The following is a 15584-nucleotide window of genomic DNA, read 5'->3' on the forward strand; positions in this document are numbered from 1 at the left end:
AATACTGGTGTATAAACTGTTGCATTTGCGTTTAATATTTTTGTTCAGGGTTGTCCTCAAGTATAATTTGAAGTGATATATTTAAACAATTAAGATCCACCGGTGACAACTGCACGAACCGTAGCAACGTTTACAAGTGTGTGGATTTGTGTTATCCATTTGCCTTTAACATGTAATAGCTATTATTAATTAATTAAACGTGCGAATAAAACAATTAAACATGAATACATTTTAATAATAAAATAGTAATAAATAATCATAAATATAAGTTATTAAGACTGTTGACTAGTAAATTAATGAATAAGTAATACATCTTCTTGGTTCTTTAGGTAAAGTCACGTAGAATGGAAATAAAATAATAAAAATAAAACAAAATAAAATTCTCACGACGTTTCGGCCACAACACAAGTAGCCTTCTTCAGGACGACAGCGCTTCAATGAACGCTGCTAAGCTTCGCAGCGTCTTTTAAGCTAGGTGGGAGGAGCAGAGCGCTTTGACAAAGGAGTTTGCATATCAACAGGAGAATTTAGCATTGAAATAGCTATGTTAAAGTGTTGGATTAGCAGGGTGTTACAGTCAAAAATTATTTTATTATTTTATTTCCATTCTATGTGACGTTACCGAAAGAACCAAGAAGATGAATCCCTGCAGTCACGAAAGCTTTAAATCAAAAGAATAAGTAATACATTTCATATTGAGGGCACTTACCTTTACTAAACCTTTTTACAGCCATTACACCATTGTAATATTACAATTGCAATTATTTAAATTAACAACGTTTAATATATATTTTAATTGATTTAATACATTTACATTTAACAACCTTTCACACGTTAAAAACATTTTTGCGACCACCCAATATATACAAGAATTGACTATTTTCGGGAAATGATCTCCCTGCTCTTCTGCTGAGTAGTGCAAGAACACCAATACAGGAACTCCTCCACTTACGACCATTCGACTTACGAACTTTCAGAGATACGAACAAACCTGGTCCGTATGTCCAGCTGCCTGTTCGGATCGAGAGTCACAAGTTCAACCGCCGTGCAATAGATTGCGGTGGTGGCGTCTACATCTGCAGATCACTGCATCTACAGGAGATTACGCAACTTTTAAAGCCATTCGCTGTGTTTAGTGTACATGTCGTAACAACGTGTTTGGAATCAACAGGAACAAAGTCGAACGACATGCATGCATGCAAACACCAACTTATTCAAAACTCAGCACTAATAATACACACCCCAATGTCACGACCTTCGACAAACTCACGCACGCCACAACGATGCAGTACTCTACCCCGCACTTACACGCAACAACGCCACCCGACGCCTTTCAACACACCTCTTACACACAAACACCGCGTCCGCACAGCATGTATAGCTTTAAGTGAGTTAATTCGGGAGTGACAAAAAAAACCCCTCAGTTTATAGGATGATGGCCGTGAGGTAGACTTCATTGAGACTTACAAAACCTCCTTCTTAACTTTGTTGGAGTGCGGGTTTGCACCTTCCACAGCGCCCGTGTTGCGAATTACTCGGATTAATCATTACGCGATTTCAGCGCCACGCAATCAGTGACGAGTGCGTTCACTGCCCATGAAACAACGCACTGCTGCCTCTCAGACACGTATTACTGCATTCCCCCTTTTCTCCCCCTTCCTCTCTTTATTCCTTAACTCGCATGTCCGCAATGGGTTCTCCTTCAATTTGAATAAGGCAGTCCTCGACTTATGAATGCCCAACTTATGAACATCCATACTTACGAATAATCCTTCCTGAAATAACTCGTAATTGCAAACTGACCCGCTGAACTATCTTGTTCAGAGGAGCAATCCTCTGCGAGATGTAATGAGTCGGCCTCGTGCTGGGAGTGTATGTATGTGCGTGTGTGGACGTGTGTATGTGTTTGTGAAAGTGTGTGGGGAGCGCTAGTTCCATTCTTGCTCATGGCCAATAGCAGTAGCTGCTTTGGTGTGCAAACATCACCACTGGGGAGACAAAGGCAGCCGGGTGTGGTGCTGGCCACCCCGACTCCTGGCCGTTGCCAGCCTACATAGGCACTGCTAGCTAACAGCACTTGCCCCAATAGCCTGTTAAGGCTACATGGGGGAATCGTGTGTGTCTGTGTGTATACGGGTATTTTGTGCCCATCATACTCTCCACCCCCACAACTCTCAATTGATGATGGGGCAGCTGTGGAGAAGAGTGGAGAGTTTGCCATACCTGGGCAGTGTGCTCATGACCGGTTCACCTCGCATCAGTTAAGTGGCATCTTTTCATCGGCTGTATAACGCTGTGTGGAAGCAACCAGATATGTCGCTCCACACGAAGTTTCGGGTCTTCTCGGCCACGGTCATGCCCTCCCTTCTTTACGCTTGCGAAACGTGGGCAACCCCAATGGAACATCTTCGACGGTTGTAAACATTTAGGCAAGGATGCTAGGGGTCATCCATTTAGTACGTACGCAAAAATCTGTCAAAAACTTGACTACCTCCCCCCCCTTATGCACGCATACTTTTTACACCCACCTCCCCTGTGTATGTACGCTTGACACCCCCCCTCCCCAAATCTTATAGAACGGCCGATATTTAATCCACGCAGAAACTAAAAGGATGAATAATGTTAACATGCTTAGGCAAACAGATAGTCCACCGCCGGCTGCATTAAAGAATTGAGTTGCGTAGATTAATAAAGTTTGTCTTGTGTCCGCTAGGTTCAAACGCCGACTGAACCCGGTCGGACAGGTGACGTGTTATTATTGATCCTGGCGGTAGGCTCAGACATGGCTGAAGTCGACAGACTTGATGCAGCATGGCCAGACGATATTTTGTGGCAACGCATCAGATGCAGCTGAAATCAATGAGTGTAGGTGCTAAACACAGTTATACTTGACCGTGTTATCCATCCTGACTGGTTATTCAAAAACAAGCTAATTATGATCTTAAAACAATGAAAACTCGGTGAACTAGTCTCTATATAAAGTGCGTCGACTGAACATCTGCTGTAACAGTAGACCGATGTACAGACCAGTGTTAGTACTGAAGTCTGGGCAGCAGCACGAACAGAGCAGCCAAAATCTTGAGCCAGCGACAGTGTGCAGTGAGGCCAGATTGAAGGATGTGTGATCCATGGGTCAGGCCGTCAGACGATGTCAGGCTCACTGCTGAGCTGCGTGACAGCTAGCAGTCAGGGGTACGGTGGCGTACAAGTGACACCTCTGCCACAGTCCTACTTCTGAAGAAACTAAACTGTGGCTCAATTGAAAGCCAATATAGACAAATTATTATCGAGGCTTCACCCCCCCCCCCCGTTTCCTATGCGTACGCACATTGTCAGTAGACCCCCCAAACACAAGCAAACGCAATTGGGTTAACCCCCTCCATGCGTACATTACTAAATGGATGGCCCCTTACTGGGCAGTTGGAGGCAGTCGTCCTCCAGCAACAACGAAGGGCAGAGGAGTGACGGTCACAACAACGAGCGAAGTGCCGGGCGGCTAAAACACAGCAAGTTGGTACGGTCGGGGGCACAGGTGGTGCATCGGCCAGTCATCTCAGTCGACCCATGGCACCTGCTGGGTCTGCCCCGTGACCTCCTGGCAGCAGGCGTTCGACACTTCACGTGGCATTAACGTGCACATAGTCTGGCACAGGCGCCGTGTGACGTCACAACCACTTCGTGGAGAATGGCAATTGGTCTTCTTTGGTTCTTTCGGTAAAGTCACGTAGAATGAGAATAAAATAATAAATTGATAAAATAAAATAACAATAATATTCTCACGACGTTTCGGCCACAACACAAGCGGCCTTCATCAGGTGAAGGGACGAGACTGTCTGGAGGACAGCGCTGGAGTGAAAAAGCCACGCTCAGATCGCGACCTTTAAGCTGTGTGAGAAGAAACAAAGCGCCTTGACAAAAGAATTGGCATAGAATTTAGCATTGAAATGGCTGAGTGATTAGCTTGTGACTGGTCACAGAAATGGCTATGTTAAAGTTAAAGCATACACATCCGCAGAGGCACCCCTTGACAAAGGAGTTAGCATAGAATTTAGCATTAAAATAGCTAAGTTAAAGCATACACATCCGCAGAGGCACCCCTTGACAAATGAATTAGCATAGAATTTAGCATTGAAATAGCTGAGTGATTAGCTTGTAACTGGTCACAGAAATAGCTATGTTAAAGTCAGAGCATACACATTCACAGAGGCACCTAGTACAAATCAAACAGGAGAATTTAGCATTTAAATAACTAGGCGAATTTAGCATTGAAATAACTGAGTGATTAGCTTGTGACTGGTCACAGAAATGGCTATGTTGAAGTCAAGGCCTACACATCTGAGCTATTCACAGTAACTGGGTATACACTACAATATATAATGAATACTATATAGTGAACCCATAAAAAAAAACTAAAATATAAATTACCTCAATGTTATCAATAAACTCTATATATTCTCCAATCAGCTAAGCTACCAACAATAAGTCGTTATATATCACAATGCTATATGGCGAAAAAAATGGGTGGATTCTTACCCTCAACTTTAGCAACACGGATAGCTACGGGCCCCGTTCAGACGGACGAGTTCATCCATGGTCGGAAGAGAGGAGGGGGAGAGAGACAGCTGCGAGGTGCTGTTATACTCCATGTTGTAAACCATACCATTAACTGTGGTGTGAGAGGTATTAAGAGTCAATGCCAGCGAAAGAGCTGCGGTCTGAAGGTCATCGTAAAATACAATTAATTAAGAACGGAAATGGTTTAAAACATCTTTCCAATGATTACTAAGCCAGAATCCATCTTCTCGGTTGAAATTGTCTCTGTGCTTGTATATGTGAATGGCCTCATGAACGAATCTCTCATGGTAGCCGGTTGGTTTGCAAAGAACCTCCGTCTTGGAGAAGTCAATGTTTCTTCTCACACAGCTTAAAGGTCGCGATCTGAGCGTGGCTTTTTCACTCCAGCGCTGTTCTCCAGACAGTCTCGTCCCTTCACCTGATGAAGGCCGCTTGTGTTGAGGCCGAAACGTCGTGAGAATATTATTGTGTTATTTTATTTTATCAATTTATTATTTTATTCTCATTCTACGTGACTTTACCGAAAGAACCAAAGAAGATGAATCCTTGCAGTCACGAAAGCTTTAAATCGAAATTTAATGGCAATTGGTGTTCTTGTGTATGGGTACGCGCGTGCCCCGTGTATGTGAGTGCAATTGTGGTGACTTATTTGCACCCCTTCTGACTACAATCTAGTATCAGAACCCAAGGTAAGTGGCAAAAAAATGTTTATATTACTTTAGTTTGTTTTATTTACAATACAGTATTTATGTACAGCGCTACATGAAAATGTAAAATATTTATTCTTATGATTTTATCAATGCTTCCCAATTTGTTGAACCGTAACTGTTCTGCTTCACGGCGATGTGGGGGTGTGTGTACACAGGACTTTCCTGTTTTGATGCCGAGTTTGGTCACGTGACCAGGAAGTTGGAATTTAAGATTCCCTCTCAACCACGCGGGTGTCAGCCATTACACAGAGTACAAAATGGAGGCACAAATAACGTCTCGGTGACCACAGGTGTATCTGTTCATTGTGGGACTTTAAGAAGCATTGTCTGTAAGTTCGTTTATGTTATAATACTGAGAATGCCGTTATAATGCTGTAAATGCCTTTATATTGCCGTTAAATTGTTATGATAAATATGAGGCCGAGTTAACAACGAAGCCTGCCACTTGCCTTATTGTGAATGTTACTTGTAATTGAATAAGTCGAGTCAGACTTGTACCCATGTAACCTTATTGCGATCTTGAGAGCAAGGATGATGAAATATCTCATCCACAATTCAGTGTTATGTGCAGTGCTGTACATTTGGGGTGCAGTGTGATGATTACACGATGTGCCCTTATCACAGTAGCTTATTCTCTTGTATAGCTATTCAGTACTAATGTAGGTGCCTGGTCCATCCAGGATCTATTGTTGAGTTTCATGTTATCTAAGACAATGTTATGATGCTGTAGTGTTTATTCATTGTATTGATATTTCCAAGTATTAACAGATGCTGTATTTGTGCTGTGTTTTTCCATCAGTTTTACCTCGTTCAATTCATTCAATACGGTTGGAGTCGGATGTTCACCCTGGCTCTGAAGGTTTATTGAATGCGAGGTTATCTACTCGGATAGTGGTGCAACGCAGCGCACAGCGAGGTCGAGACAGTAACACATTTCATAACACCGAACTTATTGGCATTTAAAGTACATCATTGTGATCGGGCTTACAAACTGTTCGACTTCCGAACGGGCTTAAGAAACCAATTCTGTTCGTAAATCAAGGACTGACTGTAATTAGTATCATAATCACCCAATATCTATCCACTGTTAGATGAGGGCCTCCCCAATACCTCTTCAGAGGTCTGCAGTGCAACAATCCATATAGCTCCTGCAAATGAGCTGATTTCATTGCTGCACGTCCATGGTGGAAGTCCTTGAGGAACATTTAACAACTGTATAAAGAAGGCTGTGAAGGTTGGCCGAAGATGAAACAGCAAAATCAAAGTCAAATACGACAAGATTGCTAAAACTATTGAGCATATATATTTTAGGTATAACTGGAAAGCACATTAGAGTATGTAAACCTAGCACAAATATTGAAAGGTCAACCGGCATGAGGACAATTCAAATAACAAGGCATCTGAGAGTAAGTACGCCCACGTTTGGCCAACTGACTTTACTAAAAAAAAACACGTACTGCTTTTCCTACAAAAAGTAACACGCCTTAAATGAACACATGCTCGCACTCTCGTGTGTGTGTGTGTGTGCCCACGTGTGATGGGAATGGGCGTGGCGTTTCAGATCGTCAGAAATGTGGTTTGTTGGGTTTTAAGAAAATGTCGTGTCATGAGCCACTATAAGAGACTCGTGCCAGTGGTCAAGGCTCATTGAGAAAGGCGTTGGGGGCTCGCGTGCTACAGGCACAACGAGCGTCGTCACCATGAGGCTCATTGCTGGTCTTCTCACCTGCTTCCTCCTGGGTAAGTCACCTGCACTTTCCAGCTGAAATGTATCATCACCTGTGCTTTGGGATGCGATGTGGCTTTATTTGAATAATGAAGAATAGAAAATGTGTTCAACTTTACGATTATTTTTTTGTTTCTTTTTCAGTTGGTGATGTGCATGGCAACTGGGAGGGTTCATTGCAACGGGTCTTCAGCTATCCAGGCACCTGCCACAAACAGCTGCAGGGCTCGGGTTACTTTACCATACCCAACAACGAGAGTTGCCTCTACACGATGAACGTTGACGCAGATGAAGTGGTCAGCCTCTATATGAGATACTTGTAAGCAGTGTTATATTGTGAAAACTCTTGTTTTATGAAGGAAGATAAGCGGAAGAATATACGCGCTGTACAACGGAGGAGATGCAGTATGGTATAGTTGGCTGAATAGGCAATGAGGGGATATTCAGGATGGTCATACTCGTGCAACGCTAAGCCAATGGGCCGTGTATGGTATGGTCAATTTTACTATGCACAGCAGGAGAGTTGATAAAGTTAGCATCAGAAACAGCATCAACATATATTTGTTATGTATACAATTAACATACCATTATGAAGAAGAGACGTGCATGAATGCAGTCAAATCAGACTTTTAAATCGTCACATTGGTGAAATAATAGCCCAAAACATAAGTAAACTGTCAGGGCTGGTGGGTAAATGTTGGTTGGGACACGGAAGACTTGGGAATGGTGGGGGGAGGGAGAGGTCAGTGAAGAAGTTTTGAGCTTCCCCCTAGCGCTGTAACAGAATAAAATGAATCCGCGACAGAATGAATGGTACATTAATTTTTCAGGCCCAAATGTTATGTATTTGGGCGTGGCTTTGCCCATATAAGGAATATACTGCATCGGGAATTGACCATCCAAATTTCTATTAAACGGGAATCGACGAGGTTGTTAACGATCCAAAGCTCGATCACTGCTCGATAACTTCTCAAAGACAAACTTTCCCCCCCCCCATGGACACGTATTGAAAATGTCATAGCTTGATTACTGTTCGATTCCATCGATGCAAGTATTCAAAATTTCAAAGCTTGATCCATGCTCGAACACAGACATGTGTATAAAAAATGTCATAGCTCGATCATTGTTCAAATATAGCTCGAACACGTAGACACACTCAAGCCATTTAAAGAATCAAAATACTGCTGAGCAATACAGACATTGCATCCGAAATATATACCGTCTATACGAGTTAGGTAAGGGTGGCAATCTGACACACCACAGGGACATGGAGGGTTATGTTTATATTTTGTTGTCCACAGTTTCACCTACTGCCTGAATGACAACAACAACAATACTGCAGTGAGCGTGCATGATGGGCCAGACAATCTGGCACCCATTTTATCCACGGTTTCCTGCGGCTATAATACTGCAGGCTTCGTGTCAACAAACTCAACCCTCTCCGTATACTACTTCCAAAGTAGCAACAATTCTTACTACTCATATGTCTACATCTCTTTCCATGCATCACCTGGTGGGTACCACACACACACACACTGACACTTGTTGGGTAATGTTATTCAATCATTCATACTCGAAATTTGAGTCAGATCAGAGTCCACTAAGATACATTTTCAATTAGTTAACACTGGAATAAACCCGTTGAAGTCCTGGCAAAAACCTCGTGAAATTAAGTCAGTAAAATAATTAACATAACAAGGTGACAGTGAAATTTTATTAACTACAATCAATTCAATGATCAAATTTTGCAAGTGTAAGCCAGACATGCTTGTTTACTCGGGAAAACTTCGCTGAGTCTCAATCCATTTCAGAAGGATCCGGTAAAGTCTTTTGCATGGGCTGGGGGGGGGGGGGGTGGGATGATTGCTGTGTAGATTCCAAATGAGTAATTTGCGGAGTACATTTTCAACTTGGACCATGACGGTGGCACCAAAGAGTGGCCTACTCTTGCGAATGGCATCACTGGATCATTAATGTCCGCTGTGAACCAGACAGGTGTGCATTTTATGGTTAATGCACCCACTAATAACCAGGGCGGCCACTAGATTCGAACTGTGAATCTTTGCAACAAGCGCTGATCACGCTACCACTCGCCCCCATGGGAATCAAACTTATTTAAAGCAGCGTTTTAAAAAGTTCGTATGTTACACTTGGAGATAACGCACCTGTTGGCCAAAGAGTTGGAGGTATAATTTTTTTCAGGACATTGTGCATCATTATATGCAAATATGCATAGATTTTTTTTATAGTTGAACATTTCACGTTTTTAACATAGTTAATTCGGGGTGTAGGTGTTCTATTGTATGCTAAGGTGTCCGCCAGAATTTTGGTTCTCACCTCAAATCCTTTTGACACACTGATTTTCTGCCAAGTAACATTTACCAACCTAAAGACAAATCTTAATCATTCAGCATCACCTTACAAGTTTGAAGACTTAGAAGTGAGTATTTTCTAAATAAACTTGACAAACATGTGTATTGGTATAAGAAGTACAGTTTATGTAAGGAGTATTACTGCTAACATTTTGTTTTGTTTTTCAGCTTCCTCGAGGTGTGGGGGGAGGCTGGATGCGCAAAGTATGATCCTGACATCTCCAAACTACCCACACAACTATGAGTACAACTCCAGTTGCACTTGGGAAGTCTACGCTCCACCCGGATACGTTATTTTTCTATATATCAGTGACTTTGAGTGAGTATGGAGTGCGCCATGAGAATATTAATCCTACGGACATTGCAACATACTTATCTGTGGACAATTTGTCCTTTAAAAACAACTGTGGGATATTTTAAACCGATAAAGAATACGATTCGCTCTTGGCTAATTTGCTCTAACTTGTTACCCTGAAATGTCACAATTGATCAAATTCCAGGGGGCAGAGGAGTGAGGGAGAATTGTATGCTTATTTTGCTGGGGTGACTTAAATTGTTTAATAAATTACACGACTTTTATAAATCATGCTTAGATGCTCAAATAACATTTCAGCAGGGTCATTACATTTAGCCAACTCAAAGTTGGTTTGATGTTTTGGGTTTTAGTGTGACGGAACTCACGAGCATTTTAGCCTTCACTATAACGCATATTAAATGTATTTAATGGAAATGATGCTTCACATTCAACGTTGGTCAAATATTAGTGGAAGCTCTCCCATTGTTCAGTCTGCATACTTTCTATTTAAATAAACTCCACCAATACGTATAGAATTGAACCAGAATTAACAAAATTGACTAAAAAGGAAGAAACTATTTTTGGAATTGATTCCTAAATGGACAGGGAATTATTGTCAGCTTCCAGCTCTTGCCACTTTGGGTTATATCACTTTATTTTAGAAACTCCGCTGCTCATTATTGATCAATTTCTTGTCGCTCAGGGTACTGGATGAGCCCGGGGCTGAAAGAACTCGCAGTCACAACCGGCAGTGCGGCCACGACAGCCTCACCATTCTGGACAATGACCAAGGAAGCAGCTCGGTGGTGACTCGTCTTTGTGGGATCCTGCCAGACAGCCAAGTGTCCACCATTGGCAACATGACCCTGCAATTCACCTCGGATGGCTCGGGGAATGGAAGGGGGTTTAGCCTTATGTTCTACCGTAACGGTAAGAGGCTCGGTGGCTATAGTCTCTAAAATGTTGGCGAGTGCACGGAGGCATTAGGAGACCATGTTCCCTTTATGATCTCCTACTTGGTCTCCGTGAGCTCGATGTGCTTGTTTATTTAGTAAACAGGGGGAAGTCCGTGGATGGAGGGTTATATCCCTTTTCTGTAGGTATGTATGTATGTTGAACTTACATTATGAGATCTCCTTTGCCAGTAACAAGATATAGTAATAGGTTTTACCCTTTCAACTGGCACAAAAACTGACACCTTTATTCAAGGCATCATGTTTGCAATAACCACAACACTAGCAGTCAAAATGCAAACAAAAGAGACAACTCTGATAATAATATGCACTGTCCTTGAATTTGATTATTATCAGAGTTTTCTCTTTTGTTTGCATTTTGACTGTTTGTGTTGTGGTTATTGCAAACATGATGCCTTGAATAAAGGTGTCAGTTTTTGTGCCAGTTAAAAGGGTAAAACCTATTACTATATGTTGAACTTGTTTTGCACTGTACGAAGCCAAACGTGCTAAGTGGAGGTGCGGGCGTATTTTCTAAAATCTTCGTGCTTCAAATACACCGTGTGATTGGCAAGAGTCGCCTATCTCAACAATGCTTTTTGGGTTCTGTAATATTTATGAAACGTTTCAGTTGAGGCATCGTTTAACTTAAATTTTTTCTTTTCTCAGATGTTTGAAAAGTAGTCACTCGATTTATAATAATTTTGATAACGACACATGCAGATTCGTGACACATTTCAGCTGGTATACTCAACTAAAATGTAAAAATATTAATTGGATTATTGGCATGTGGCAGAGCATTCTTTGTACATGATGTTTGGTAAGTGAGGTGGATTGAGTGAAACTGGTAGTTCTCTTGCATTTTAGATAAACGAGTTACTTTATAGGCATCTAGATACACAGGAAAGCACTGTTCCAACCTGAAAACATCTATTACTGATACAAGTTTTAGGCAACCTGGAGCTGGTAAAAATCCCCAAGGCCACTGTTGCATGATTCGCATAAACCTTTACAATTACAATGCAGCTGGTGACTTGATGGTGGGGTTAATGGCTCACCATGAGAGTTTGCACTGTATTGCCTATGTAAGCAGTAGAACAAGGAAGTCACTACCCTATATGGGGGATGGTGGCCTTACAAAAAATATGAATGAGATGAAACGGTCAGTCTTGTAGACAGTCTCAACATGGATAGTGGCTTTTCGATTGAAAGCTTTCGTGACTGCAGGCATTCATATTCTTGGTTCTTTCGGTAAAGTCACGTAGAACCAAGAATATGGATAGTGGCATCAAGGAGTGAAGTTCACGGGCACAGTGATAATCGTGGTGCCTATAGGAGAGTAAGGAGGTGCATAACTGCCAGTAAGTGATTCGAGTGAATCTGTGAGTGATGTTCACGAGAACAGTAACCATGTGACTAGCGATAGCAGAGTGATGAGGTGAATGACGGGAGTACATTTGAGTACTTGTGTTTTTGCTGCAGTCTTATGCTTGATAAAACAATCCCAATGAAGGGGCTATGTTTTTACTCATTTATCGTTTAATGTTTCTTTCATTCTGTCTGATGTCTTTCGTTGCCCACAAAATCAGAGAACGTCTGTGGAGGAACACTGGAAGGTACTAATGGTACATTTGGCAACAACTACCTTTATCAGTCCTGTTTTTGGCATATCATTGTCCCCGAAGGAAGCGTCGTCCACATCAATGCATCATCATATTGCAGGTAAAGATTATTGCCTTGGTCGTCTGTGTGCTCGGCAGAGGAGCGGTCGAGTGGGAAGTGGGGGGGTAGAGGCGGCGTATGTGTCGTTTGTTTTAAGTATGGTAAAGTGACAGACAGGCGCACGCATGGCAGGGCACAACAGGCAGGACCAAAGCCAATAAATAGAATCCGTGTGTGCATCCCCTATCTGCTGTATTAGTGTAAAGTGCAGTGGAATTAGCCGTGTTTTGAGAATTCACGAGCTGAGATTCTACAGTGGATGTGTGGCATTCTGAATATGGGACATTTACACAAGTTAAATCGAATGTGGTTATTGTTACTTATTCCACACTATTCATGATGCTTAAAATGGTTCCAGACTGACAAAGCCATGGCAGTGGAATGAACTGTCTTTCTCGTCGGGAATATAACAATAAACGTTTATTTCGATCACCAACGTTTGTCCAATTTGGTCCTCAATCCAATAATCAATTACAGCCATGGCCGTCTGTATTAACAACAACTCTTTTATCAATAAAATAACAAAAATACAGCCACCTCTCTCACACTGCCCTCATCCCCCACTCCACACATCCGGCCTGCACCCCCCCCACCGGATCTCTCTTCATGGCTACCCCCCCCCCCCCTTTCCATGAGGCCCATCCCAGGCATACAATATGTAAAAAAATACTCTTAACTTGACCGAGAAAATATTCTCTCCTCCCCATCCTTCCATTCTCAGAAGGATGGGGAGGAAACTGAGCTGTTGAAGTGAACTCACAATATGCAATGACGCAGGGGATTATGAAGGGAAGGATGATATGTATTGTTTAGTGTAAATATGACATTGTGAAGTAAAGAGATCCCAGACAAGGTTTGTTCATGTCATTATGCGATTTGCCCGAGTTGAATTGGCGTGTTTGCTCAGGTGACAACTTTATTTAGCTGTCAGGTGGAGGAGGGTGGACAACACACATTGCCATTGCACTTGCGCGACCTGACCCAAACCCCAATTACAATTATAACATTGGTCTCAAAAGCCTGAGAGTAAAGTATTTTACTTATTTCACCTACAAACTTCCTTGATGGCACATATATGTGTGTGTATATGTATGTGGGGAGCGGTGGCGTAGCGGTGAGTGCGCTGCATTACGAACCCGGCGACCTGAGTCCGATTCCCGCTCATGGCCAACACCAGTGACAATTATCGGAACCAGTTCTGGGCCTATCCTAGGCCAACTCGGCCTAAAATGAGTACATGGTGTAATGTGTAAACATTTCCACTACGGAGACAAAGGCGCCCAGGTGTGGTGTTGATCGTGTGTGTCAGCAGGATTTGACCCCAACTGGTCAGCTCCTTACATGGACAGGGATTGCGCTGTGTAGTCTTGACATTGTGACAGAATCTACTTGCCCTGCCCCAGTTAAAAATAGTGAGGCACAATAAGAATTAACCACTCTTTTAATGATTTCCTCGTGTAGCAATGGAGTAAGTGTGGTTTTGCTGAGGTCCTTATGTACTGTGCAGTACATCTATGCACGTGTGTACACCAGCATGCGATACTGAGTCGGGCCTGTAGGTGGCTGGCAGGTTTATTGAGTAGCCAGACTTGTACACCAGTCACGTGGTTAATGGCGACTCGGTTGAGGACTGCTATGTGTCACACACTTGCTGGTGCATTTTATAGGTAAAGTACCCAAACGTTGTTTTTCATAGTTATAGAAATGTTCCAGTCCTTAAGCTTGGCTTTGAATTGGTAGTTTTTGATATATTCAATAGGAGGGGGTTTAGCACTGTACACTGGAAAAGATTACGTACTGTAGTTAATACTGCTAATTCTCTAACCCTAATACTGTTTATTCTATAACCATGCCCATGCACCCAGAGTATGACTACTTGCAATACTATTAAGAATATAACACATGTACAGTAGTAAGTTGTATAATGGTGACAAGTACAGTTCATATACAGTACAGTACAGATAATGGATGTAAGATATTAATTTAAGTCGATGGTATAGATAGACATACAGCTTAGTATGAAAGTAATATTCGAATAGAGAAGTGTAAAGTTTATGGTTAAAGACAAAGATGGTGTACCAATAGTGTAATTTAAGGGAAACTTATTGAGTAACCTGCCCACGTCCTTCATTTCGAGTGTGCAACAATAGTTGGCATTTGCTAAATATATCAAATGCAATATTTTGGCTTTGTGGAAATTTTGTGCCAGTGGAAATATCCATAAAACCGAATATTCTCTTCATGAACTGAGTCGTGGTATATTAATGTAGCACTAATGATGCCAATGAGTGTCCCACACAGCCCTGTATAGAGATGCATATCATAATCCTGTGTTATGGTTACCTATATAACCTCTTGTGCTGTTTTGTAAGTGGGTTGATGCCAGATGAATAATGATTTTTATTTTTCTGTCAGTTGGAACTACTATGAATGGTCAATCTACGATGGCGACTCCACGTTTGCACCTATTCTCAGCCAAATGTACGGTTACTACTGGGGATGTGCACAATTATCTGTAAAATCAACGGGGAACAGTGTCTTCGTCCGCTACTATGGGGACACATTCACAGCTACCTACACAGCAGAAGGTATGTGCATTGTATGGTGATGTTAATACGCTCGAATGGAGGCCTAAGTGGAGGAGAATGTATGTTATATGTATGTTGAACCTGATTTGTACTGTACGTAGCCAATGGAGATGATAATCGGAGGTGCGAGAATGGGTGTTTGTGAGAGTGAGGAAGTGTGTAGACGTCCCTCCACTTCCTCGTGATCCCCTTGGTTTGATTCCTTGTCTTGATGGATAATGCCAGTCGTGATTGGTATCTATATCTGATATGGGCAACAATTCAGTCAGTTCAGGCTTATAGTGTGAATTTCGTCACCAGGGAGACATAGGCGTGGCGCTGGTCACACCATCAGTAGCATGTGTGCTTACCACTTGTAAAATGCGTGCAACTATTGTGAGGAAATTCAGTTTATTGTAAACATCAGCTCCCACTGCTACTGTGGCTTGATTGGCTCGATGTCCCTTTTGGAACTCAAAACTTTGTGGCCTTGAAACTTCCCTGGGGAAACATTTTTAAAACGTTTCGACGTTAAACATATTTAATCAGTTATGCTATATATTTGCATTGTCAGTTGATCGAAACGTATTTTAGGAAATTCAACATTAAGCGGTGTGGCTTTTAAGTGTCCTTTTAAAAAGTCGGTGTGTTTGAACGCCGCTGC

General features: G+C 42.2%; 1 protein-coding gene across 3 annotated transcripts in view; it reads left to right on the top strand.

Moving 5' to 3' along the window:
* The first annotated feature begins 5455 nt into the window (after window positions 1-5455).
* The window catches only part of LOC116939615 (cubilin-like), a 35700-nt gene continuing 25571 nt past the window's right edge, over window positions 5456-15584 (top strand). The window contains exons 1-9 of one of the 3 annotated variants that reach the window (XM_076064740.1): window positions 5456-5614; window positions 6085-6691; window positions 6847-7025; window positions 7156-7330; window positions 8313-8524; window positions 9552-9702; window positions 10382-10608; window positions 12221-12353; window positions 14769-14941. In XM_076064740.1, the coding sequence (XP_075920855.1) occupies window positions 6986-7025; window positions 7156-7330; window positions 8313-8524; window positions 9552-9702; window positions 10382-10608; window positions 12221-12353; window positions 14769-14941 (1111 nt within the window). In that variant the 5' untranslated portion in view covers window positions 5456-5614; window positions 6085-6691; window positions 6847-6985. Of the gene's footprint in view, window positions 5615-6084; window positions 6692-6812; window positions 7026-7155; window positions 7331-8312; window positions 8525-9551; window positions 9703-10381; window positions 10609-12220; window positions 12354-13917; window positions 14021-14768; window positions 14942-15584 lie in introns of those variants that run through there. The other 2 variants (XM_032948234.2, XM_076064749.1) reach the window with 2 other exon arrangements.

Source organism: Petromyzon marinus, chromosome 6 (assembly GCF_048934315.1).
Source record: "Petromyzon marinus isolate PM22_M1 ecotype Great Lakes invasive population chromosome 6, UKy_Petmar_22M1.pri1.0, whole genome shotgun sequence".
Taxonomy (NCBI): domain Eukaryota; kingdom Metazoa; phylum Chordata; class Hyperoartia; order Petromyzontiformes; family Petromyzontidae; genus Petromyzon; species Petromyzon marinus.